At 55.0% G+C, this 24,264-nt stretch overlaps 1 protein-coding gene across 1 annotated transcript; it reads left to right on the forward strand.

The window, feature by feature from the left end:
* Positions 1 to 7,228: 7,228 nt before the first annotated feature.
* Positions 7,229 to 21,292, forward strand: EXTL1 (exostosin like glycosyltransferase 1). The gene is given in 13 exon segments (XM_007078159.3): positions 7,229 to 8,263; positions 14,351 to 14,441; positions 14,729 to 14,836; positions 15,653 to 15,772; positions 16,355 to 16,406; positions 16,409 to 16,486; positions 16,710 to 16,816; positions 17,801 to 17,890; positions 18,720 to 18,806; positions 19,193 to 19,353; positions 20,403 to 20,574; positions 20,741 to 20,916; positions 21,236 to 21,292. Coding segments are annotated over 12 exon segments (2,010 nt in total). The 5' UTR covers positions 7,229 to 7,490; the 3' UTR covers positions 20,912 to 20,916; positions 21,236 to 21,292.
* Positions 21,293 to 24,264: the final 2,972 nt, after the last annotated feature.

Here is a 24,264-nt window from a genome sequence, read left to right on the forward strand (position 1 = left end):
TTGGCTTTGAAAAGCAGCCTGTTAATTACCTAGGGTTCCAAGCAGCCTGACTGCTTTGTAAACACTTGCCAAGCTGGCCTGTCGATTAACCCCTTGGCACCCAGGACTGAGGTGGAGGAGTCTGGGTGTGGGTAGCTCTGGGTGTGGGTCGAGGGAATGAGGCAGCTGGGCATGGCTTTGGAGCCTTCAGAGAGGGAATAATTCAAGGGAACCACTCAGGACAGTGGAGGGGCGCCTGGGTGGCTCAGTCCGTTAAGCCTCCAACTTTGGCTTAGGTCACGATCTTGCAATCTTGCAGTTCGTGAGTTCGAGCCCCGTGTTGGGCTCTGTGTTGACAGCTCAGAGCCTGGAGCCTGCTTTGGATTCTGTGTCTCCCTCTCTCTTTCTCAGCCCCTCCCCTGCTCACACTCTGTCTTCTCTCAAAAATAAACATCAAAAAAAAATTTTTTAATAAATAAATAAATAAATAAAAACACTCAGGAGGATGCAATGGAATGACTATGACCAGGGTTTGATATTTCCTTCTCTAGGCCTGTCCAGTCCTGGCCTGCCATCCCCCAGCTCCTACCCCAAGACCCCTGTCTCAGGAATACAAGCCCCAAAGGAGTGGCCAGGGCTGAAAACTCGGCCTGAAGTTTCAGGCAGGGACAGTGTCCTGTTTGTGAGAGGCTGGCCCAGAATGTCTGCTCACCTCAATCCCTTGTGGCTTTCTCCAGCTAATAGACACCCACCCGAGGGAGGGAAGCAGAGACCCACCTCCCAGGAGGCAGAGGACCCAGACCCTGGGCTGTGTCCACGTGTGGCTGGTTAGAAGGTAGCCTTGGCTGATGAATCATTCTGTGAAGCAGGGGTTCAAATCTAGGCTGTTACTCACCAGTTGTGCAGCCTTGGGGCCATCACTTCACCTCTCTGACCTTCACTAACCTCACCTGTTCAATGGGGAGAACAGACGCCCATCCTGGCAGTTTCACTATGAGGCTCCAATGAATTCATGGATCCAAAGAGCTCGGGTAGGGTCTGGCACATGGCAAGCAAATGTACCGGCCCCTCCCTTGAAGTTCCTTGAATTCTTCCCTTGAATTTTACAGAAGAGTAAAATGAAGTTCACTGAGCTACCAAATTAAAGTCTTCCAAGTGCTAAAAAACAAAACGATCCTACCAATGCATAGCGAGTGTGTGTCAAAGTTGTATTTCACTTATTCGTAAGGAAACTATAGGATGAGAGAGCTGGTTCCAGCGACTTACTGAGGATCGGAGATGAAGCACAGAGAATGCTGGAAAAAGATTGCTAGTCAGATTCTAAACTGGCAAATACCCTGCAGGGCATGACTTATAACCTTTGGAATGATCTCTATTGGTCAGAAATCATTTGTTTCGCTATTTGTATTGTATTCGTATCTTACCTGTTTTCTACAACTTAGTGTCTTTGCTATCATGCTTATAAAATGTCTGGGTCCAGGGGCGCCTGGGTGGCTCAGTCGGTTAAGCAGCCAACTTCGGCTCAGGTCACGATCTCGTGGTCCGTGAGTTCAAGCCCCGCGTCGGGCTCTGTGCTGACAGCTCAGAGCCTGGAGCCTGTTTCAGATTCTGTGTCTCCCTCTCTCTGACCCTCCCCTGTTCATGCTCTGTCTCTTCCTGTCTCAAAAATAAATAAAACGTTAAAAAAATTAAAAAAAAAATAAAATGTCTGGGTCCAGAGACATGACCTTTGGGGGCTTCTAGGATGATGTCTCAGGGGAACGATGATGGTTCATGCAGTCTCCTCATTGCCTCAGCTCCAGGTTTTGTATATGTTTCCTTACAAAGTCAAGTGTTCACCGGATGGGAATTCCAAACTGCCAGAATTACTTCTGAATAAGAATTCCAGATCTTTTTGCTCTAAACAGCTAGTCCTATTCCTATGTTAGACTGTTCGGTAAGAAACTGAGGTCCGGGGGCGCCTGGGTGGCTCAGTCATTTAAGCATCCGACTTTAGCTCAGGTCATGGTCTCGCAGTTTGTGAGTTCAAGCCCCACGACGGGCTCTGTGCTGACAGCTTGGAACCTGGAGCCTGCTTCAGATTCTGTGTCTCCCTCTCTCTCTCTGCCCCTCCCCCGCACGCACTCTCTCTCTGTCTGAAAGATAAACAAACACTAAAAAAGATTATACAAAAAATAAATAAAAAAGAAAAAAGAACAAGAAGAAATTGAGGTCCAGGGTATGGACTTGTCCAAGGTCACACAGCTATACCTGGGGGAGTGGCAGAGGCCAGCTCTCACTGACTCCCATCCCCAGGTCCCCTGGGCAGCTTCCCTGGCCCTGCCCCAGGTCTGGGTTCCAGGTCTGAGTTCTCCACGATAGGCAGGAATTGACTGTATGCTGGTGGGGCCTGAGGGGGAAACCCACTTTAGCTGGAGCTGGATGGGTATCATAGAGTCCTGAGGGGATTCACCATGGTTTGGGGGTTATCTGTGCTCAAGCAAGTGAGAGCTGGGACCCTAGAGCCTCTCGTGGCATCCATCCCCCAACACTTGTGAATTTTGCAGTGAGACACCCAGAAAGCTCAAGGCTGGAGGAAAAAACAGCAACAGACAAGAAGCAGCAGATGGGTTGCCATGGTGATCACCTCCTGGAGCTCCAAGTCTCTTTCTTTCTGAACAGAGATGGGGGCGCAGGGGAAGAACATGGGCACAGGAGAGAAAGCCCAAGTCCTGGCCCTGATCCACCCAGGAGGGACAGCTTGGTGTGTGCCCACTCACCTCCCCCTGGGTTGGAGGAGGACGGAGGAGACCATTTGTCAGCTGCCTGCTTTGTGCCAGGCATGGTGTGTGGAAGGTTGTCCATTCATGATCTCATTTAATCCCCTTCCCAGGAAGCCTTTGAGGAGTGTGCTATTATCAGCATTTTATAGAGAGGGAAACAGCAGCACAGGGAGGTGAAGCAACTTACACAGGAACGCACAGCTTGTTAACAGCACCTGAGCCAATGCTCCAGACCCCTTCCTCTTGGAAGACTAGATACATCCCATCTAGAAATTTCAGGTCCGTTCCAGAGAAAGAAAGACGGGAGGGAGGCAGAAGCAGGGGGCAAAGAGGGAATGCTCCAGATCGAACAAGGTGGTGCTAGTCCCCACTTTCTGCCTGGGCACTTGGCCAGTATGTTACCTGGCACCTCGGGCAGGAAGCAAGCCCACGCTCAGGCAGCCCCCAGGCAGCGTGACACCACCATATAGCTACAAAGCAAACACAGCAGTGCTCCAGCTCTGGGATGCCATCCAGAGCTCGCTTCGACTCCAATCCACATCAAGGTCTGCTTCAACCCTGCAGAAAACAAGACTTCTGCCTTCTCCCAGAAGCCTCCCCACGCTGAACCAGAGCGCAGGCCTTCTCCCTCTCCTCCTCCTCACTGCTGTCCCTTCCCTCCTGCCCTGTCTCACCCCCCATCTCCCCAAAGTGTCGGCCACTGTGCCATTGACCAGAGCCCAGCTATGGGACAGGAACTCCTGGTGGCTTCGATGAGCTCTGAAGAGCTTGGTGGAGGCCCCAGAGCTTTTGGAAGAGCCCAGCAGTATATTTTTAGCATGAGCCCAGCTCAGTCCTGCCTGCCAGGATGCCCTGCCTTCTCTTCCTCCATCCAAACTGCAGGGCGACCATGTGAATCGCAGGCCAGACGAGCCCAGGGCCCAGCCAGCCTGCGAGCCTCCCTCGTAGGGCCGAAGGTAGGGGTCAGCTTGCGTGTGTTGGCAAGTGTGGACACAGGCAGAAGCCAGCCAGGGTGCCCGGGCGGGGGGAGCAGGAGCAGTCGTCCCCTACCGAGCCCCGCACCAGCCGGCCCTGACCTCCTAGCCCTGCCAGCTTTGTCCGCCCATCCATTCATTCACTCATTCAACAAGTATTTGTTGGACATTTATTACCTTAGTGCTGGGATGAGGAGCATGAGTGAGGCTAAAGCCTCAGAACTGAACTCCTGACCTTTTCCCCCAGATTGGCTCCCCACTCAGTCTTCCCCATTCCCGTTGAGGGCAGCTCCATCCTGCTCATGGCTCAGGCCAAATCTCATGTCCAGTCCATCACCAAATCTGTCATTTTGCCCTAGCTCGAAATATGCCCAGAATCCAACTACTTCTCACCCCTGCCACCCTGGTTCCTAGCCACCGTCAGGGCTCCCCTGCGTGGCTCACCTGGGCCACCGGGGCTCCCCGCTCCCGTCTCTGTCCCGACGCCAGCTTCTTCCCTGAAGTCTGAGAGGTGTCACAGAGACAAGTCAGACCATGCCTCTCACGTCGCATGTACGCACCCCGCCCCCACCCCAGAACCTGCGCCCTGGCTTCTCTCCTGCTGCTGCAGTGACCTGACCTCGCACACGCTCTCCACTCACTCCCTCACAGATGCCAGCTTTTCAGCCAGCCTTCCCTGTTGGTCCCATGTAACTCTGCAGCCCCTCCCTTTCTCCATATTTGTTGCCAAATAACAGGAGATATTTCTTTTCGTTCATTGCCAATCTCCCCACCCTGGAATGTGAACTCCATGAGGGCAAGATTCCGTCTGCTTTGTTCCCTGCTTCTGGATCCTGCCTGGCCCGCAGCGAGGGCTCCTTAAGTAGTTGTGGAATGAGTGAATGAATGAACCATAAAAAAACCAAAAGTGGTCCCTGCCTCCACTCTTGCCATTTCCTGTCTGTTCCCATAGGGGTAGCCACAGTGGTTTTTCTAAAAAAACATATTTCGTCTGTCAAGTCTTAGGGTAGGAGTCACTGCCTGAGATGACTTCTCTGGCCCCGGCATTTGGCAGCTCCTCTGTGCACTCCCTCAGTCCCCCCTCCCCTCGTTCTGTAATTGCCTGCATCCTGGTATTTCTCAGGGAAGGTGCAGTTCTGCAAGAATGGGGGTGTACCTGTCTCACTCAGGAGACAGGTACAATGGCTAAAGGAATGGACTGACTGGATCCAAAGCCTGGCTAAGATGTGGGAATTTAGGCACGTTACCTAACTGCCCGGGCCTCTGCATTCCCATCTGTAAAACGGGGACAATAGCAGCACCTTCCTCAGAGTCCCCCTAGGAGAGGAGTAAATGAGCTAACACACTTGCACTGAGTTGTGCGAGGCACAAAGTAAGCATAATATGAATGTTAGCCGTTATTGTTCTTTGCCTGGCACAAAACCTGGCCCATGTTTAGTACTCATTAAGTATTTGTTCGATGAATGAATGAATGAATGAATGAGTACGGGGATAGAAGGATGAAAAGCGGCATGAGAGCCTAGAGTAATCAGACCAAGCCCCAGGAAAGTCAGGAGGCTTCCTGCAGGAGGGGAGCCTTTGGCTGATTCCTGTAGGATGAGATGGAGTTAGCTGAGTAAGGTGAATGGCAGGGGCAGCAGAGAGCAAGAGCAAAGGCCTCTCTCCTGTGGCAAAGCCTGATGCGTGCAGGGAAAGTCAGTCCATCCCTAGGGACAGACACTGTGGGCAAAGAGGCCAGGTTTCCCCTGTGCTGGCCATTTTGGGGAGATTCTTGGGTGAATGAACCGTGTTCTTCCCTCAGACCGGCTGCGCATGGTGGCTCTCTGGTCAGATCGGTGGCCCTCTCAGATCAAAGGAAGGCCAGCAAGGAAAGGAGGCTGCCACTTGCGGAGGGACCCCATGGGATAGGCCTGGATTTAACCTGCCAACCATCTCATGGTGAAGATCCTTACTTTCATCTAGAGATAAGGGGACAGAGGCCCCGCCTCATCCAGCTGTTGAGAGGTAGAGGCAGAGTTCACTCCAAGTTGGCCAGTTCCCTGTGGCCTCCCTCCCAGAGGGTCAGCCTGGGGTTCCTGGCAGCCAGGGGTTCCTGGCAGCCAGGGTCTGTGTCTCCCTCTTCGCCTCGGTGATTCTTCAGTGGGTGACATCACCCATTCCTGATTCCCCTTTCAGAGCACAGACGAAGAAACTGAGCAAGGGAACCCCTCAATGGCTGTGGACTAACAGACAGTCAAGTTCAACCTCAGGTAAAACTTACCATATGGACTGGAAGATGAGCACCAAGACCTCTCCTACAGAGCTCTAGACAAAGGCAGACCTGGGCACCTGTGAGAGGTGCCAGGAGTGGGCCCCAAAAGGCTGCAGCTAGATGAGATTGAGAGGTGGTGCTGAAGGAGGAGGGACCGATCCTGGGAATCCTTGAGAGCATCTTACCCAACAACACCCACCCCTCCCATCCTCCCCCTGCCTCCCCCCACCCCTTCCTGCTTCACTTTTCTCATCTGTTGACTTTCTCATCAGCTGATTTATAGACTCCCTGCAAACATACCCCCCAGCTGGGGTGGCCAGGGGGAAGCTCTAAGGAGTAGAGTCAGGAGTTCAGGGTTCAAATCCCTGCTCTGCCACCTCTTAGTTTAGGAAGACACCACTCTCCTCTCTGAGCTTCACTTTTCTTCACCTGTAAAGAATGACAACCTCTTCGACCTCTTCCTTGGAGGGGGGATGTGTGAATTCAGAGACTCAGGCTGTGACAGCCTGAGGCAAACTGTGAGGTGTGGGTCCTGCTGCTGAGGATTATTGGCCATTGAGGAAACCGGGTTGGAAGGGGTTAAGCCGAGACCCTGCCTCCCAGGCAGGAGCGAATCCAGGCTGGCAGGGGAGGAGCCAGGCTGGGAAAGAGATCTAGTCGGGGCCAGATGCAACCCTGAGAGGGACCGGGAAAAGACACCGGCAGGGCTGCTGGGGGGCCATGGAACAGGGGCATGGGGCAGGGTCCCTGGCCTCTGCACCAAGATAGCTCCAAGCCAGAGGGTGCAGGACCGGCTGCTAGGGGTGGGGGAGGAGGAGTCGAGCTCCCTGAGCTGGGGGGGACAGCGGCAGGGTGGGAGAAGACTAGGACCCAGAGCACTCCCGGCCCCCCAGGCAGAGGGCACTGCTTGGGTCGGCCTTGACCTCAGTTGACCCTGATAGCCCACATGGGGCGCAGGGTCTAATTTTAGCTCCAGCCACTAGGCCCACAGCCCAGAAGTGCCCGCCAGTGGGCACAGGGGCGGCCAGGGCTACTCAGGGGCCACTTGGGCAAGGGGAGGATTGGGGAGGCCAGCCTTGCATGCTGGCCAAGCCACCTCCTGTGCGAGCCCCCACGGGTCCCCCATGGCCTGGCAGACTGCCCGCCTCTCCTTTGAGGCCAAGGTCAGGGGGTGCAGCCAGGAGGACAGAAGGACACGGCCTTGCAGTGCGGTCAGGGTTGCATCAGCTGAGCAGTGCCCAGGGGCAGGGGCCCTGCTGAGAGGGCAAAGGCTGCCTTGGCTGTCCGAAGGCCAACGAAGCAGATTCCTGACTGTAGGAAGGCAAGGCCAGAAAGCCGGGTCCTACCTGGGCTCCTTGTGCCTGGCTGGTGACCTGCTGTTTGACCTCACACAGGCAGCCTGCTCTCCACGGGCCTCAGTCTTCCCATCTACAACAATGAAGACGCTGAACTAGAAGGCTGATTCCAGCTCCACCCACAAGCCCCTGCTCCTGATTTCCCCCAGCCCTGGCTGCGGGTGGCCACATGCAGTCGTGGAGAGGCAAGTCCCTCTGGCTGGCACTCTCGGCCTCTTGGCTCCTCGTCCTCCTGAGAGTCTTCCCCCTTCTCCGCCTGGCAGTGCCTGCCAGACCTTGGGCAAGTGCCCCCCAAGGCTGGCCCCGCTGGCTGGATACAGAGCTCCTGCCGAGTTTCTCCCAGCCTGGGGAACTCCCAGAAGATGCCCCTCAACCTCCTCAAGCACCCCGTGGTGGCGGCTGCGACTGGGGGGCTTGCTTTGACGCCTCGAAGTGCAGGACTGGTGGTCTCAAGGTATTCGTGCACCCGGTGGCTGGACCCATCTCCGCCTCTCACCGCAAGATCCTGGCTTCCATTGAGAGCTCCCGCTACCACACGGCCAGCCCTGAGGAGGCCTGCCTCCTCCTCTTCCTCAGCCTGGAAGTCCCAGCTGGAGAGTGCAGCCCAGTGCCCCAGCAATGGAATGGGGGAAGGAACCATCTGGTCCTCGATCTCCACCCAGCCCCCTGCCCCCAGACCTTCCAGCTGGGACGGGCGATGGTGGCCAAGGCCAGCCCCACAGTGGACACCTTCCGGCCTGGCTTTGACGTGGCCCTTCCGCTTCTCCCTGAAGCCCACCCATTGCGAGGTGGGGCACCTGGCCAGCTGCGACAGCACAGCCCCCACCCCGGGGTGCCCCTGCTAGCCCTGGCAGAGGAGAGGGGCGGGTGGCGCACAGCAGGCACTGACCCCTCTACCTGTCCCTGGGATGGGCGCTGTGAGCAGGACCGTGGACCCGAGCAGTAAGTGGACCTTTACCCTTGGGGGCTGGGTGGGAAGGGTCTGCAGTGGGAATGAGCTCAGAGGGCAGGGTGGAGGGCAGGATTGAGATGGGATGGGAGAACCGGACTGGCCTCAGCTGCAACAGGAGGGGATCAGGTTAGACAGAGAGAAAACACCACCAAGAGGGTGCTTTGCCGTAAGGGGTGTCCGAAGTGGATTCTGGAGTCTCCCTTGGGGGAATCTTTAAAAACAAAAACATGACTCACTCCTACTTACTCTTTTTCTCTTACTCCGGTTCCTCCTTCCCTAATATTTTAACATACACATCTATAGCGGTCACTCTGTCCCAAGTTATAAATAACAGTTACAATAAAATAATACTAACTGCTGTCATTTGTTTGTGTACCAGACGCTAAGCTCAGAGAGGTTAAGTAACTTGTCTGAGGCCATCCAGACAACAAGAGCACAGCCAGTGTTTACATCCAGAGTTGCTTATTTCCAAAGCCTGAAGCATTAGAATTCGGAGTTTTAACCAAGAGTTTATGATCAACCCATCAAATGCCTCAGAGCCGTGGAGATTAAGAGCTGGTCACAGATGGAAGTTGTTCCTGTGTCTAATTTGGGGGATTAACCTCTTAAGGAAACAGCTTTGGGTTACAACAAATATGAATGGGGTCATACCTCCAGAAGAACTTGCCACCTGGAGACGTATAAGGGGCATGGTGGCCTATGGGACGTGGAGAGTTGTTCAGAAACTGCTCTCTCCCTGGGCTAGTTGGGGTGACACGCTTCAGGTGATGGGGCAGTTAACCCCTAAGCACCCTACTCCTCCTGCACCCCCAGGAGCCCAGCGGTGTCCAAAAGGCTGGTTGAGCAGGCAGGAACCAGAGCCCTTTGGAGGTTGTCCGGGGCCCCTGGGGCAGAGGGTTCCTTCTGCATCTCTGGGGCAGACCCGATTTGGAACCTGTCAGTCTGGTGTCCTTCTGTCGCTCCCTCCCTCAGGTATCTCCCTGTTCTCTGCTAGAACAACATGGGCTATTTTCAGCTCTACCTCCCTCCTAGGAATTCTTCACGTGGCCAAGCTCCATTTTCGCCTCTGCGTCTCAGGGGGTCTCATGGGAATGCAATCACTCTCCCTCCTGAAGGCACATGGCCTCCAGGGAACCCCACAGCCACCAGTAGGAATGGAATTGCCTTTCTGCCTGGACCCATCCCTAGCAGGCATCCTCAGCAGTGACCTGAAAAGTTGGGGATTCCCCCCCCCCCCCCGCCGCTCCAGGCACCTCAAACTCAGAGCTCAGACAGAGCTTACCTTCCATGAACAAGTTTCTCTTGCTCGCCAGGGCCCTGCCTCACTTTCTGATTAGGCACTTAGCTATTCTTGATTAGAGGAAGTTCTAGCTGACTTTAGTTACTGCTGTATGCAGTTGCTGACTGGTGAATCTGAAAGCTGTTTCAGTCTGAACTGCGTTGAGAAACCGACAGTAAAGGAGCTGCATTCAGTAGGTGAACTGTTGACTCGCTGAATGTTTACCGATTGATCCAAAATTGGCCAGAACTGGTCAAGGCTTCCTAATCAGTGGGGGCCACCCTCTAAGTAGCATTGTTGATGAGCGTGTTCCCAAGGTGTGATGGCTGGCAGCCTCTGACTGCCCTCTGAACTTCCAGAAGTTCTCTCTTTGGCCTCAGCCCACCTGCAGGGGACGGGACTTAGAATCTCCTGAGTAGCTGGAGACTCAGTTTCCCTGAGGTGCCGCGCAGCTGCCTGAACCAGCCAGACAGTATAGGGACGGAATGAGAGAGGGAGGCCACCAGCCACGGGGCAGCCCTCAGAGGGTGGCCTGAATAAACAAGTACTGGCCAGAGAAAGAGGCAATTCATAGTCTCTGCCACCATCCCACGGCCACTGTCCCACATTCACTGGGCGGGGGAGGGGCGGAAGCCAACACGTGGGGAGAGCCTGCTCTGGGCCAGGTGCTGCGCCAGCCACTTTGCACAAGTCGTGCCCACTCAAGTACCCTTCAAGGGAGGTATTATTATTCCCATTTCAGGGAAAAGGAAACTGAGGCTCCGAGAGGGGGGAGGGAGCCAGCCGAGGCTCTTTGGTGACCAGCTCCTCGATTCACCACGGCCTCCCTCAGGTTTCTGATGGGACGGCTACAGCGTCAGCGGCAGCGGTGGAGTCTGGGGTTAAACCGTGCACTTCTGGCCACAAAGCCCACATTTTTCCACCGTCGCTGAACAGTCTTCTGTTCCTTTGGAATAAGCCTCCACCCATTTAAATTGTTACTTATTTATTCTTATGAATAGGGAATTCATTCACATGGTACCAAATTCCAAAGGCACAAAAGGGTATACAGCAAAACTCCCTCCCACCCCTGTCTCTGGCCACCCAGTTTTCCTTCCTGGAGCCAAACACCGTTTCTAATTTCTCAGGTACTCTGTGTGTGCACAAAAAACACGTATATGTGCTCTCCCCCATTTGGTTTTTTTTTTTTTTTTAACATAAATTCAATTCATGTTTTCAAGTCCCCTGGCCTTTCTCCTTTGGATATCGGAGGCGCGGTGCCTAGGGCCCATGACACTTTTAGGGACCCGTGAAAACATTTTCATTTCTTTGAAAATCAGAAGAAAAAAATGCACTTTTAAATAGAAGAACATGTTTTGGGGTGCATGGGTGGCTCAGTCAGTTGAGCATCTGACTCTTGATTTCAACTCAGGTGGCTCAGTCGGTTAAGCGTCCAACTTCAGCTCAGGTCATGATCTCCCAGGTTGTGAGTTCAAGCCCCACGATGGGCTCTGTGCTGCCAGCTCAGAGCCTGGAACCTGCTTTGGATTCTGGGTCTTCCTCTCTCTCTGCCCCTCCCCTACTTGCACTGTGTCTCTCTATCTCTTTCAAAAATAAATAAACACTTAAAAAAAATTAAAAAAAAAAAAAAACAATTCATGTCATGATCCCAGGGTCATGGGATCAAGCCCTGTGTCAGGCTCTGTGCTGAGCGTGGTGCCTGCTTAAGAGTCTCTCTCTCTGCTCATCTCCCCTGCTCATGCTCCCTCCCTCTCTAAAAGAAAAAAGAAAAAAAATAATTTAAACAGAATAAAATGTTTTAATATATAATATTAATATTTCTTTTTTTAATTGTTTTTGAGAGAGAGAGAGCGTGTGGGTGGGCATGCACGCACCAACAAGCAGGGGAGGGGCAGAGGGGGAGAGAGAGAATCTTAATTAAGCAGGTTCCACGCCCAGCAGAGAACACACTGCAGGGTTCAATCTCATGATTGTGAGATCATGACTTCAGCCGAAACCAAGAGTCAGACGCTTAGGGGTGCCTGGGTGACTCAGTAGATTGAGCATCTGACTTCGGCTCAGGTCATGACCTCACAGTTCATGACTTTGAGCCCCCCATCAGGCTCTGTGGGGACAGCTCAGAGCCTGGAGCCTGCTTCGGATTCTGTGTCTCCCTCTCTCTCTGCCCCTCCCCCACTCATGCTCTGTTGCTCTCTCTTTCCCTCAAATATAAACGCAAAATTTTTTTTTAAAAAAGGAGTCAGACGTTTAACTGACTGAGCCACCCAGGTGCCACTTCTCTTTTTAAAATTTATTTTTAAATAATCCCTACACCTGACATGGGCTTGAACATACAACCCCAATATCAAGAGTCACATGTTCCACCAACTGAACCAGCCAGGTACTCTGGTATTTTCATTTTTATACCAACAATGATCAAATGTCATTTATATAGAGAGAGATACAGATATAGATCATGACCTGAGCTGAAGTCAGATGTTTAACTGACTGAGCCACCCCCCCCTTTTTTTTTTAATAGCAGAGGGGCCCCAAAGGCCAAAGTGCCTAGGACACATGGAGGTCACAACGTGGCCCTGGCTATAGCCAGGTCTCAACAGAGCCCAGTGGAGCCATGGGGCCGTGGTGGAGCCACACTGACTCCATCTTGGGCACTGAGACCCTGAGTCTGGGGCAAGTAACTTATATGGTCACAGGACCCTAAGACTTCACTGGCAGTTACCATGAAGCCCCCTCCGTAACACACTCACACACACATTCAGGTGCTGATCCAGATCTGCTTGTTTACCTCTACCAATGGGGATCTCACCATCTCTCAAGGCCACCCACTCACTACTCTGCCAGATCCATTACTAGAACTTGTGCTGAAAATGACCTTTTGGACATTTGGTCCATGGTCCTGCGTCTATCCTTTATTGCACACTGAACGTTCATTCGTTTAGCACCCATTACCTGTCCATTCTCTGCCAGGTGCTCTGCTAGGCCCTGGGGATGCTAAGGTGAGGAAGGCACGGCCCCTGTCCTTAAGTTGTTCGGTCTTATGGGAGAGACAGATAAGTCACTGGTTATGACACACATTGTTAAGCAGAGAGATGCTGTGCCGGCTACCTTGGTGTCTCCTCTACTTCAGAGCTATGTGACCTCTCTAGGCCTCGGTTTCCTCATCTGCAAACAGGGCACTAACAGCATGTACTTCCCATCTCTGAGGGAGTTGCCGTGAGAAGGAAGTGAGTTAATATGTGTAAAGCATGTAGTGCCTGAACAAAGTACATGCTCGGTAAAAGCTGGCATGGCTCATTACCACTGTGGTGCACACAGAAGCCGTGGGGGCAGAGAGGAGGGAGCCATCTCTGGAAAGATCAAGGAGGGCTTCCCAGAGGAGGCGAAGTTTGAGCTTAGACATTTAAGATCGAGTAGGAAGAATTCCTTGGGCTATAAGGCAGAGAGGGGTGTCCCAGGCACTCCCTCAGGAGAAGGATATACAGAGACACAGAGGAGAGGACAGTGGAGGTTTGTGAGGACTGAGGGTACAGTTTATTCAGAAAGCTCTTTGTCTCTGGGTTCTCTGAAGCCGTAAACTTATGGGTTTTCAGCCTCCAAGGGCTTTACTGGGGAGGGGAGGAGGGCTGTGGCTGGCTGGTGCTGTGGCACCAATGAGGTGGAGAATGTCCTGTTGTTTAACGTGTGGCTTCTCCCAGAAGAAGCCTGGTGGCCACCTGAGCAGTGGAGACAGAAGGCAGGAGGCGGAAACCCTGGGAGACCCCCTAAGCAGCAGCAGTGGGGTAGTTCAGATAACCCAGGGGCAGGAGTTAGCATATTTGATTCTAGTTCCAGCTCTGCTCCAACCCTTTCTGAGACCCTCAGCTAGTCCTTGGGTCTCTCTGAGATTCAGTCCCCCCGTCTGTTCAGTGGGGGTTAGTCCAGAAGCTAAGCGCTCCAAGGACTGCTTCTTGAAGGTTCAGACTCAGACCAGATAGGCTGTAGCTGAGGAGGGTCTGGGACCCTTGGGGCCATATTCATCAGTCCCATTCTGAGCAGGCGTGTGAGCCCAGGAGTCCTGCCCCTCCAGGCCCTCCCTGCACCTCCCAGTAGTAGGTCACGGGCACTGCTTCCCTGGGTGGGCAGTTGCAGGGAGGTGGCTCCTGCCCATCCCCCCACAAATACACACAGCCTGAGTGTGGCCCAGGGGGTGGGGGGAGAAGGTGGGAGGAACAGAGGAGGCCTGTCCTCTGGGCAAGGGGGCCTCTGGGCAGCAGCTTCCTGTGCGGTTCCAGGCTGGGGGCCCAGCCCACCTCCTGACAGAGGAGCCTTTCATGGGCCTGGGCTCTCGGGCTAGGGGGAAGGCTGGGCAAGGGGGCCAATCAGGTGAGGGCTGCCCCAGAATCTGCGTGTGGCAGAGCAGTGGGCTGGCAAACGTGTGCCTGCCCAAGTCAGACCAGGCCTTGGAAACAGCTGGTCCCACTACCTCCCGTTTTGCAAATGAGGAAGCCGAGATCCAGAGAAGAGAAGGGGAGAGGTGTAAGACCTCCAAGGGTAGAGGCAGAACTAGAACCCAGGGCTCCTGCCTCCTAGCCCAACCACGAATGAGGGGCAAGTGTGAAGCTTGGTGTGTGTTAGTGTTCAGTGTGTGGCTGTGTGTGTGCATGAGGGTTAATGTATGAAGCACGGATGATGGGCTTGCATGTTCTGAATTTGGGAGTGTTCGTGTGGGGGGTTGGGGAACCATCCAGGGAGCCAGGTGGGGTGAGGGGCCGCTGTCTCAGGCCTCATATGTGTGGGACCCCTTCCTGTACCTCCTTAGGACCCACCCTGGGGGAACGCTACCCAATGCCACCTTCTGCCTCATCCCCGGCCACCGTCCTGATGCCTTGCACTTCCTTCAAGCCCTGCAGGTACAACTCCAACTTAGGCATCCCCTGTCCCTGTCCCCCACACTCCGGAGCTGGCAGGGTACTTCTGGACTCAGGCCAATGGGAAGGGGCAGGGAGCAGCCCATTCCTTTACTCTGGGACTCAGGCGTGCCTACAGCCACACTCACCACACCCTCTGTAGAATAACCCACTTTTCTCTCTTCTTTGCCCCTTGCCCCCAACCAAATCAGCTGCTAATTTGGAACCAAGGGAGGGGGAATGTGTTAGGATATAGGACTGGGCTCCCCAGTGACTCCTGTTTCCCCCAGGCTGGCTGCATCCCTGTGCTTCTCAGCCCTCGGTGGGAGCTGCCCTTCTCCGAGGTCATCGACTGGACCAAGGCGGCCATTGTAGCTGATGAAAGGCTCCCATTTCAGGTAGCTCAGGGCCCTGCCTACAGGATGGGGACTGGCCCCCAGACTGATCTCAGTCCTCATTCCTATCCTCTTATGTGCATATTGATGATTTTGCCCCAAACCCCAAGCCTCTGGGGCTCCCAGAGGATCAGAACTCCTGAGGGTACTAAGAGCAAGTTGTGAGCCTTTTCCAGCCTCAGTTCCCCCATCTGTACAATGGGATAGGTTAGATCAGATGATCTCCATGGGCCCAGCTCCACTGGTCCATGACTGGACTAACTTAAAGGAAAGCCACAGAAAATCCCAAATCTGACTGCCTCCATGGAGGCTGGGGTGGGGAAAACAAAATGCACAGTGACTTTTCCAGCTGATGAAACTAACCTGCCTGGCTCTGGAAAACGTATGCATAAGCCTTGAATTCCCTGAGAAGTGAGAACGGTATGGCAGTTAATAATAATAGCTACCAGTCGCTTAGTCTCTACTACCTGCTAAGCACTTACTGTGTATTATCTCATTTAATCCTCACAATTTACCCTATGAGGCAGGTACTATTACCATCCCCTCTTTACAGATGAGGACAAAGACTCAGAGAGGTTAAGTAGTTTGTCTGCAGTCACACAGTTACTAAGTGGCATTTAGGCCCAGCTCTGTGTGACCCTTGAACTCTTGACTGCTAAGTCACCTGGGACTTGGCCAAGGGTAGCTGCAGCTAACCCACCTGAAAAACCGTGGGGAGAAGGCTTCTGGTTCCCAGACCTCCAACCTGGATTGTCCCCACCCCAGAGTCAGTCAAAGACAAGGCCCCGTGACTTCTCCTTTTCTCTCTCCGTGCTTCAGGTCCTCGCTGCCCTCCAGGAGATGCCCCTCACGCGGGTCCTTGCCCTGCGTCAGCAGACCCAGTTTCTATGGGATGCCTACTTCTCCTCAGTGGAGAAGGTCATGCATACCACTCTGGAGGTGAGGGGCACTTACATGCTGGGGGCCATGGTGCTTGGCTCCTGCCTCTCCCCTGCTCCTTCTCCGCACCCCTCTCTCTGGACACTTCTTCTGCCCCAGTATTTGGACGTCCCCCTTGAAGATGCCTCAGGATGAATCTGAGACTTGACTCTGAGCTCTTGGACAAGTGCCTTCTCCAGTCTTGGCCTCAGTTTCCCCATCTGTAGAAGGACAGCTCTGGTCAATAGATTTCAAAGCACGTGCCACCTTGCCAGGCCAGGTGATGGGCAGTGGCTGCCTGGGGTGCTGGGTTAAAAGGGATTCTGGGTCCACAAAAATGTCACAACTTGCTAGCGATGTCTGCCGTGAGTGAGGAAAGAAAGGGAGGGAGCAAGCACATCGTCATCCGCCAACTCCGGACACCATCACTGAGTGTCCCTACTCTGGATTTCTGCGCCTGAACCCCTTGGTGACGCAGCTGCTGCCCTCCCTGGAGCCTGGAGGGGGAGGGGCGGGGCTCCACCAGGGCCCCGGCCGCACTTCCCCAGACCCCGCCCACAGCCACGCTGGCCACTGCCTCTGCACAGCCCTCTCATTTCACAGATTATTCAGGACCGGATCTTTGGAGCATCTGCTCACGCCTCGCTACTGTGGAACAGCCCCCGGGTGCACTCCTGGCCTTGCCCACTTTTTCCACAAGCCCCTCGGACTTCCCCTTCTACCACCTACAACGGGGTACGCCCTGGGGGTGGGACAATGGGGTACGTCCTGGGGGTGGGACAACTTGAAGTCCCTTCACCAACTCTTTCCCAGTCTGTCCCAGCCTCAACCATACAATCCCGCCAAGCCCTTCCCTGATTCTCCAACAGCTCTCCTGGCTCCCAGAGTCCCCAGCTCAGGTCACTCTTTAGGCGGTCCCGTCCCCTCCTACCCTAACAACCGTGTCTCATTCCCTCAGGCTCGCGCCCTGTGGGCAGGTTCAGCGCCCTGATCTGGGTGGGGGCCCCAGGTCAGCCCCCTCTGAAGCTCATCCAGGCGGTGGCAGGCTCCCAGAACTGTGCCCAGGTCTGTCCCCTTGCCCGCTGGGGTCTTGGGATCCAGGGTGGGGGGCCGGGACAAGGTCAGGGCCCTTGAAGACCATCTAGACCCCAAGCATAACCACACATTTTGCGGGGAGGCACATCCCTGCCCTCCTATTTAAGTCCCAAGTTTCTTGTTCCTTTCCTCCCTCCTTCCCTCATGGAAATTGACAAAATCATCTAAGAAGCAGGTGCCCCTTGGGGAGGCTGGAGAAGTAAACATACATTCATGTGTTAACCCATCAGTCATTCTCTGAGTGTCCGGCCATGGGCTTGATGCTGGGGATGCAGAGAAAAAGCAGGAAAGGATTCTGCCCTGGATTCAGATTCAGTCAGCATTCCCTTCCCTGGCACACACTGTCAAATCTCACTTCCAGAGAAGCCACGTAGACTTGAGAGGATTCACAGGGGAGGGAAGCACTTAACTCAGCCAGCAACAGAGCAGATCCACAGATGTGACATTTGAGCTGGGCTGAGAACGATAAAGGAGCGGAAGAGAATGAAAGCCTTTTGAGAGAAGATGGGGATGGGACATGGGGTCAGGGCCCAGGCTAGGGGCTACCACAACTGACTCTCCTTTTTTAAATGTTTATTTCGTTTTGAGAAAGAGATAGAGCATGCGCAGGGGAGGGGCAGAGAGAAAGGGAGACACAGAATCTGAAGCAGCCTCCGGGCTCTGAGCTGTCAGTCAGCACAGAGCCCAACATGGGGCTCAAACTCATGAACTGCGAGATCAGGACCTGAGCCGAAGCCAGACGCTTAACCGACAGCCATCCAGGTGTCCCGACAACTGACTCTCTTCAGTTCTAGTGCTATAGGTAACTGCCTTCGCGTCACTGGAATTTCTGCCTTCCAGAACCCCAGAGGCAAAAACAGGGCAGCACTGAAAGATCTTGGCTCCAACTAAACTCTTGCCCAAACTCACAAACACAGCTGCTCTCCCTTCAGGAACACCCCCCTTTCCTCCTAGATCTTGGTTCTCTGGAGCAGTGAGAAACCACCCCCATCCAGGTGGCCTGAGACAGCAGTGCCCTTGACAGTCATGGATGGGCAGAGGAAGGTGAGGAGAGGAGCAGAGGGGGGCACAGGAAGGAGGGATTCTGCCCCTGCATGCTGGGAACTGGGGAGGGCACACACAGAGGACTCTTTTTGGGCCTGAGCCAAATCTGGACTTCAAGTTAGACCTGAAGCTGGTGAGGAAGTCCTCCCTTACTCCTCACTTAAGTATCTCTCCAGGCAGACTTTGTTCTCGTGCTGTGGCAGAGCTTCCTGGAGCTGATGGTCTGACGTGGGTTTCAGTGGCAGAACTAATAGAAATGATTCTCTTCCATCCCTGGCCCTTCTGAATTGTGCTTCCAGAGAACGGGGGTTTTATGTGATGAAAGGAGGCAGAGGGGGTAATGTCGGCCGTCTTGGATGAGCTAGAGGAGAAACCTGGGACCTTAAGGAAATGGGGAGAGATGGCAGCAAATTGGGCCAGAGGAGGGTGGCTTCTAAGAACCCCGGATGCTGTGAGCCACCTCTGTGCTATGTGCTTCTGGGCGAGGCCCTTCATCTCTCCGGACCCGTTTCTTTCAAATGAAGGATGTCTGACTACCCCTCGCAGGGTTGGGGTAAACATGCAATGTGACAAGAGAGGAATCTTGAGGTGTTGAAACCGGAAGGGCCCCTAGATACCAACTGCCCCATTTTACCAAAGGAGAGGTTGAAGTGCAGAGACGTCGAGTGAGTTCCAGGTCCCAAGTCCAGGAAGCCTTGCTGTTTGCACTGCCCTTCCTTCTACAGCACCGTCCGCAGGGGCTCCTGCTTAGCAGATACGCAGACAGTCACCGTGGGAGCCTGGGGACGGTTCCCACGGCTGAGGTGGCCTCACCTCCCTCCCACTGCAGGTCAGTGACCGCTTCTTCCCGCACAGAGCCATCAGCACGGATGCCATCCTCAGTCTCGATGCGCACAGCAGTGTTACCACAAGTGAGGTGAGGGCTGGGCCCAAGAGGAGCCCAGTGCATAGCGGGGACAGAGCCTGAGGGCCCCGGAAGCCCCTCAGATTCCTGGAAGGGGGAGGAGCAGAGGACCAGAGCAGAGGTAAACCCTCCCACTTTTGACACGATCCCAGGGAGCCAATCACCCTCGTGCTCCACAGACTCTTGAAAACAATTTTCACCTCCCAAATGAAAAAGCATTGTTTCCAGCTCCCAGTTGGGACACCCCACCCCCACCCCCAAGCACTCCTGGAGAATTTTATGCTCGCATCTCCTCTCCCCTGAGTCCCCCCAGCTAGGCCGGCCTTGCCTCCATATCTCTGGATGTTCCCAGCCGGTCGGAAAGTCCCTCCTCAGACCTCACTTAACTATCTCCCCAGGTGGACTTTGCTTTTCTGGTATGGCAGAGCTTCCCCGAGCGGATGGTGGGCTTTCTGACGTGGAACCACTTCTGGGATGAGGCCCAGGGTGGCTGGGGCTACACTGCTGAGAGGGCCAACGAGTTCTCCATGGTTCTCATGTCAGCTGCCTTCTACCACAGGTAAAGATGGAGGCCCTGGCCCTGGGAGCAGAGGGCCAGAGACCCCCCTCTCTGAACCACAAGCAGGGTGGTGTGGGAGTGAACACAGCAGTCACTATGTGACCCTGGAGTTCCAGGGTCAAGGCCCAGATCTGCCACATCCCAGTTGTGTGATGGGCAAGTCTCCTCACCTCTTGTAAGGCTCAGTTTTGTTATCCGGAAAATGTCTTCTCCTCACAGGGCTGATGTGAAAATCAGGTAAGAAAGCCCTATGAAGGCCTTGGCACACAGATGGTCAACAAATGGTAGCTAGTGTTGTTTTAAGTAGAGCTAAGTAGAGGGTATAGACAGTGTTTGGGTTTGGTGATGGTGGCGACAAGAGAAGGATCCTGAAGCTTTATAAATGTGTGTGTGATGGGTTGGGGACTGTCCCAGACCTTCGAGAAGTTGACCGAAGCACCTGTCTTTGGGGCAGGGACTGAATTCTAGAAGGCCCCTTTAGAGGGGTTCCTTAGACATGTTTAAACCAAGTATGTGTAACCTGGAACCTCTAGTAGATTCTGCAGGGAATTCTCAGCAGAGTGAAGAATACCCCTAAGGTCTGCAGGGTGGGCCTAGGTTGTCCTGTAGGAGGACTGTGTGAAGCAAGGCTCACCCAGAGCAACATCAGCCTGGTTAATCCACAGCCTTCCCAAAGCTGGTCTTTGGAGCTGCCATATTTAATGGCCTTGGAACCAGCTGATCCCCCACCTCATTCTGGCTGAGTTCAGACTTCAGAGCCCAGAGGTGGGGGCCCTAAGGAGCTGTAAGGGAGAAGGCAAGGAGTACACCATCTGCTGAGCACAGATGTCAGAACCACAGAGCACAGAACAGTAGAGAGAGGTTTGTATTTCTGGTGTGAGCTCTCTGAGATGGCCAGGGCTCAAAGAGGGGGGCAGAGGGTTCTAAAGAGCCTTGGGGATTGAAGTCAAAGGGAGAGTGATGTCAGGAGGGAGGAGAATGGAGCCCGGTGGGGAGGGGTGGTGTGTGAATTTGGCTGCAGCCTCTGCCTGTCATTCCCCTTTGTCCAGGTATTACCACACCCTCTTCACCCACTCCCTGCCCAAGGCTCTGAGAACCCTGGCCGATGAAACACCCACCTGTGTGGACATCCTGATGAACTTCCTGGTAGCAGCAGTCACCAAGCTGCCCCCTATCAAGGTCCCCTATGGGAAGCAGCATCTTGAGGCCACACCTCCACTGGTGAGGAACAAGGGGGACAGGTTGGCACTGGGAGGGCACTGGCTGGGGAAGGGATTCCCTCTCACTGTCTAACTCAAATCCTCTTTGCTTCAGGGTTCGGGGGCTTTGGGGGGGGGTGGTTCGGAAGGACAGAGGAGACCTCCAACGCGTTTCTCCTCCCCTTTAGGTGCCTGGGGGTCCGGAGCCACAGCCGACAGCCCGAGACTGCATCAACCAGATGGCTGCGGGTTTCGGCTACATGCCCCTGGTTTCCTCTCGCCTGCGTCTGGACCCAGTGCTTTTCAAGGACCCGGTGTCCGTGCTGCGCAAGAAGTATCGCAGCCTGGAGAAGCCCTAGGAGCGGTCAGAGGAGCCCCCAGCCCTGCTCCCACCGGGCGCCGCACCTGCTCGGGGCGGGGGAGGCGGTGCATCAGCTCCCTCCCTTGGAACAACGGGAGACCCAATCAAGGCAGCCAGTTAGCTAACACGTCAGATCTCTCTTGGCCAATCACAGCCCTAGCGTCCCAAGGCGCGGGGCCCCGCCCCACCCTCCAGCCCGGCTGCGAGTGGCAGGCCCCAGGTGCAAGGCGCCTGCCCTGCTGCGGCGCCTCTGCCATCGCTGACCCCTTGCCTGGAATGCCTTTCTCGGCTTCTGCGGAACTGACTTCTACTTGTCTTTCAGATCTTCGCCTTCTCCATGGATTTGACTGACCCCCATCCCTGACCCGGATCCTCTGAGCTTTCACAGCCGGGTGTTTCCCACACTGTTCGCGCGGCTTTGCAAGGTACACGGTCAGGCCCCAGGACTAGCCTGGGAGCCCCGGCCATGTCCTCTTCTCTCTGGCTTGGCAAGTGTTACACCAATATTTGACGAACAGATAAAAGAGACATCAACTGCGTGCCCGGCCCTGTGCCGTAGTCGGGAGTATGGACAGTGTGTTGAGTGAGACCAAACTCCGTCTCCTTCCCCCCCCCCCCCGCCCGCCCCTCCACCCGGCCCACGGGGTTCCCAGTCCGGCAGGAAGGCAGCTACCCGCAGATGCCTGTGTTGCCAGGCACGATCTTCGCACCCCAGCAGTGGAGCAAAGAGGAGCTGAGAAGCTAGTTTCGGGGCTTTCTTCCCGACCTGGCGGAGCATGGGGCCGGGGAGAAAGGGGCTGAGAACGCAGGAGGTCCGTCCCAACCGAGCCCGGGGGTGGCGGGGGGCAGTGGTACCCTCAGCTCAGGCCTGGCCGTGGCTCTGCACTACCAGCCATGACCACTAGAGGGCAGCGCCACACCGCGCTCCCTCTGGGAAAGGGCCCGGAGTTTTATCGCCCCTTGGGTCAGGGGACGTTGAGAGTTGGTGCAGTGCAGCCCAGGATCTGAAAACTGGGGGGGGTGTTGAATTTGAAAAAAGAGACCCACTCCTTTGGCCCACACACTCAGGACTGAGAAGGAGCCATTTCTAGGTGGGCTGGGTGGGAGATGGGATTATCCCGAGCACCCTGGCCGTGACAGTGGAGTGGGGGAAGGGGCACTGGTTTCTCCAGGGTTCATCCACCTGGAACTGGACTTATCACTTCCGAAATAAAGCGCGTGTCCTTGCCCCCTCATGCTCGGGCTATAAATACCCCTCCAGCAGCTGCGCGGGGGAGGGGGACTCAGGGCTCGCCTGGGACTGGGGCGACTGTAGAGAGGTGGGGGTGGCTGGTCCAGCCCAGGTCCAGGGTGTCAGGTGTTTTCCTGCTCTGATGGCCTCACAGCTTTGGAAACTCTCGTGATCAGCTCACCCTGGCCAGCGAGAACATGCTGTCCAAGGCTTCCCACCCCCATTCTCCAGTTTGACCTCTGGCCCTTGGATGATTCAGGTCCTCCCTGGAACCAGTCACAGCTGGGGTGCAGAGAGGGCTCTCCCTTGGGAGGCATGGGGCTGCCAGAGTATTGGGGGGGGGGGCTGGGAGTTGAGGAGGGAAGGCATTCTGGCCCAGGATCAAGAACAGTTGAAGGTGGGTGAGGGAGCACACAGCTGTGGCCCAGGCAGCCTTCCCAGGGCAGGGAGGGCTCTGAGTGCCAGGCCCAGCCAAGGGAAAGAGGCATCTTTCCCCTCCCCACTCACAGCTACAGCACCCAGACACTGAACTGGCTTGGCACAGCCTTACCCATGGAGGGCACTGCCAGGCCCAAGGGCTCACACTGTACCAACATGCAGCCCAGAACAGGCTTTCAGCTCCTGCTGTAAAGGGAGGCCGGGGTGACTGAGGTAGAAACCCCAGACCTGCTTTACACTGGCCATGGGCCTTTAGGCAAGTGACTCCACCTCTCTAGCTTTGGTTTTCCTTCCCATCTGTACAAGTGTAATACCACAAATACCCTCTCTTGAGAGGGCTGTAAGGATTTGACACCCAGTAGAGGTCAAGATCCAGGTTCCTGGGGCCTGCAGTGGCTGCAGGGGAGAGAGGGTTTGCTTCTCCAGAGATTGGAGTAGAATAGAACACAGCCATCCGCAGTACCCCCCCCACACACACACACACACTTCCGAGCCACATGACTTCCCACGGATTTTGAGGGGCTGAAGAACCTACTGACCTAGATCACAGGTAAGCCCGGATGGCCATACCTGAAAGGCACAAAGAGGTTATTTCACAGAGGGGAAGAAAGAGGTTCACGGGGGAAGGCGGGTGACCAACCCCTCCTCTTCCAGTCCTGAATCCGGGCAGAGTCAAGATCAAGTCAGTGCTGCCCCTGGGCAGCCCACCTGGCTCCCCGGCGAGTCAGCCTCATGCTGCACCTTTCCAGCCTGATGATCAAAGTAACCGCTCTTCCAGGAACACCACAGGCTTAAAAGGCTTTGGCTCCAGTCCTGGCAACAACCCTGTGATGTAGGTTCATTCGTAGTCTCTTATTCTCGGATGAGGGCACTGGCTTGTAAAACCCAGGGCCACCATATGACTGGGTGTTCTGCCTTCCCTGGGAGACTGGGCACAGGTCTCCCCTCTTCGTCTCGGAAGCACAAGCTGCCCCTGACTTGGGAGTCTGCATACACCTCAGGAAGCCACCATCTCCCCATCTGTTGTCGTCCATGCTCAAGTTCTGAGCAGGGTAGGCTGGGCCAGCTTCAGAGCTGGCCCAGGGGCTGTGGGGCTGTTAGGGCAGGACCCAAGCTGAAGCCCCTGCTGCCCCCCCCCCACCAGTGGCAAAGGCACCATTGTGTTGGCACACGTGCCCGAGCTGGAGGAATAAGGAAAGAAGAAAGCAGCCAGGCCCCTACCTGGTCAGAAGCCTCCTCCCTCCAGGAAAGAGACACATTTGGCTCACAGCTGAAGTGACGAAGGCACAGACAGGCCTCAGTTTCCCCCCCCCCGGTTTCCCCTTCTCAGGGGGGACATGTGTAAGCGTGTGGGGTGCTCTCAACTCCCAACCCCCAAGGTCTCCTTAAACCATATCGTTATAGGCAGAGGGACAGACTGTCCCGGGGCTTCTGCATAGATCCATAAGGCAAAGGCCAGACAGACTGAAGGGGGGAATAAGACAGTGGGCAAGGGGACATTGAGGCCAGTCTCCCCTCTGTCACTCCTCACTGTGCCTCACCACCTTTCCTGAGGCTGGTGGTAGGAAAGCTTTAGCTGAGGATTAGGCCCAGACCCAGCCCTGTCAGGCACCAATCCAGAAGCTGGAAGGGCTGGGTCATAGTAGCTTTACACTTGCCATCTTCATCCTTAAACTGGCTAT

Source organism: Panthera tigris, chromosome C1 (genome assembly GCF_018350195.1).
Source record: "Panthera tigris isolate Pti1 chromosome C1, P.tigris_Pti1_mat1.1, whole genome shotgun sequence".
Taxonomy (NCBI): domain Eukaryota; kingdom Metazoa; phylum Chordata; class Mammalia; order Carnivora; family Felidae; genus Panthera; species Panthera tigris.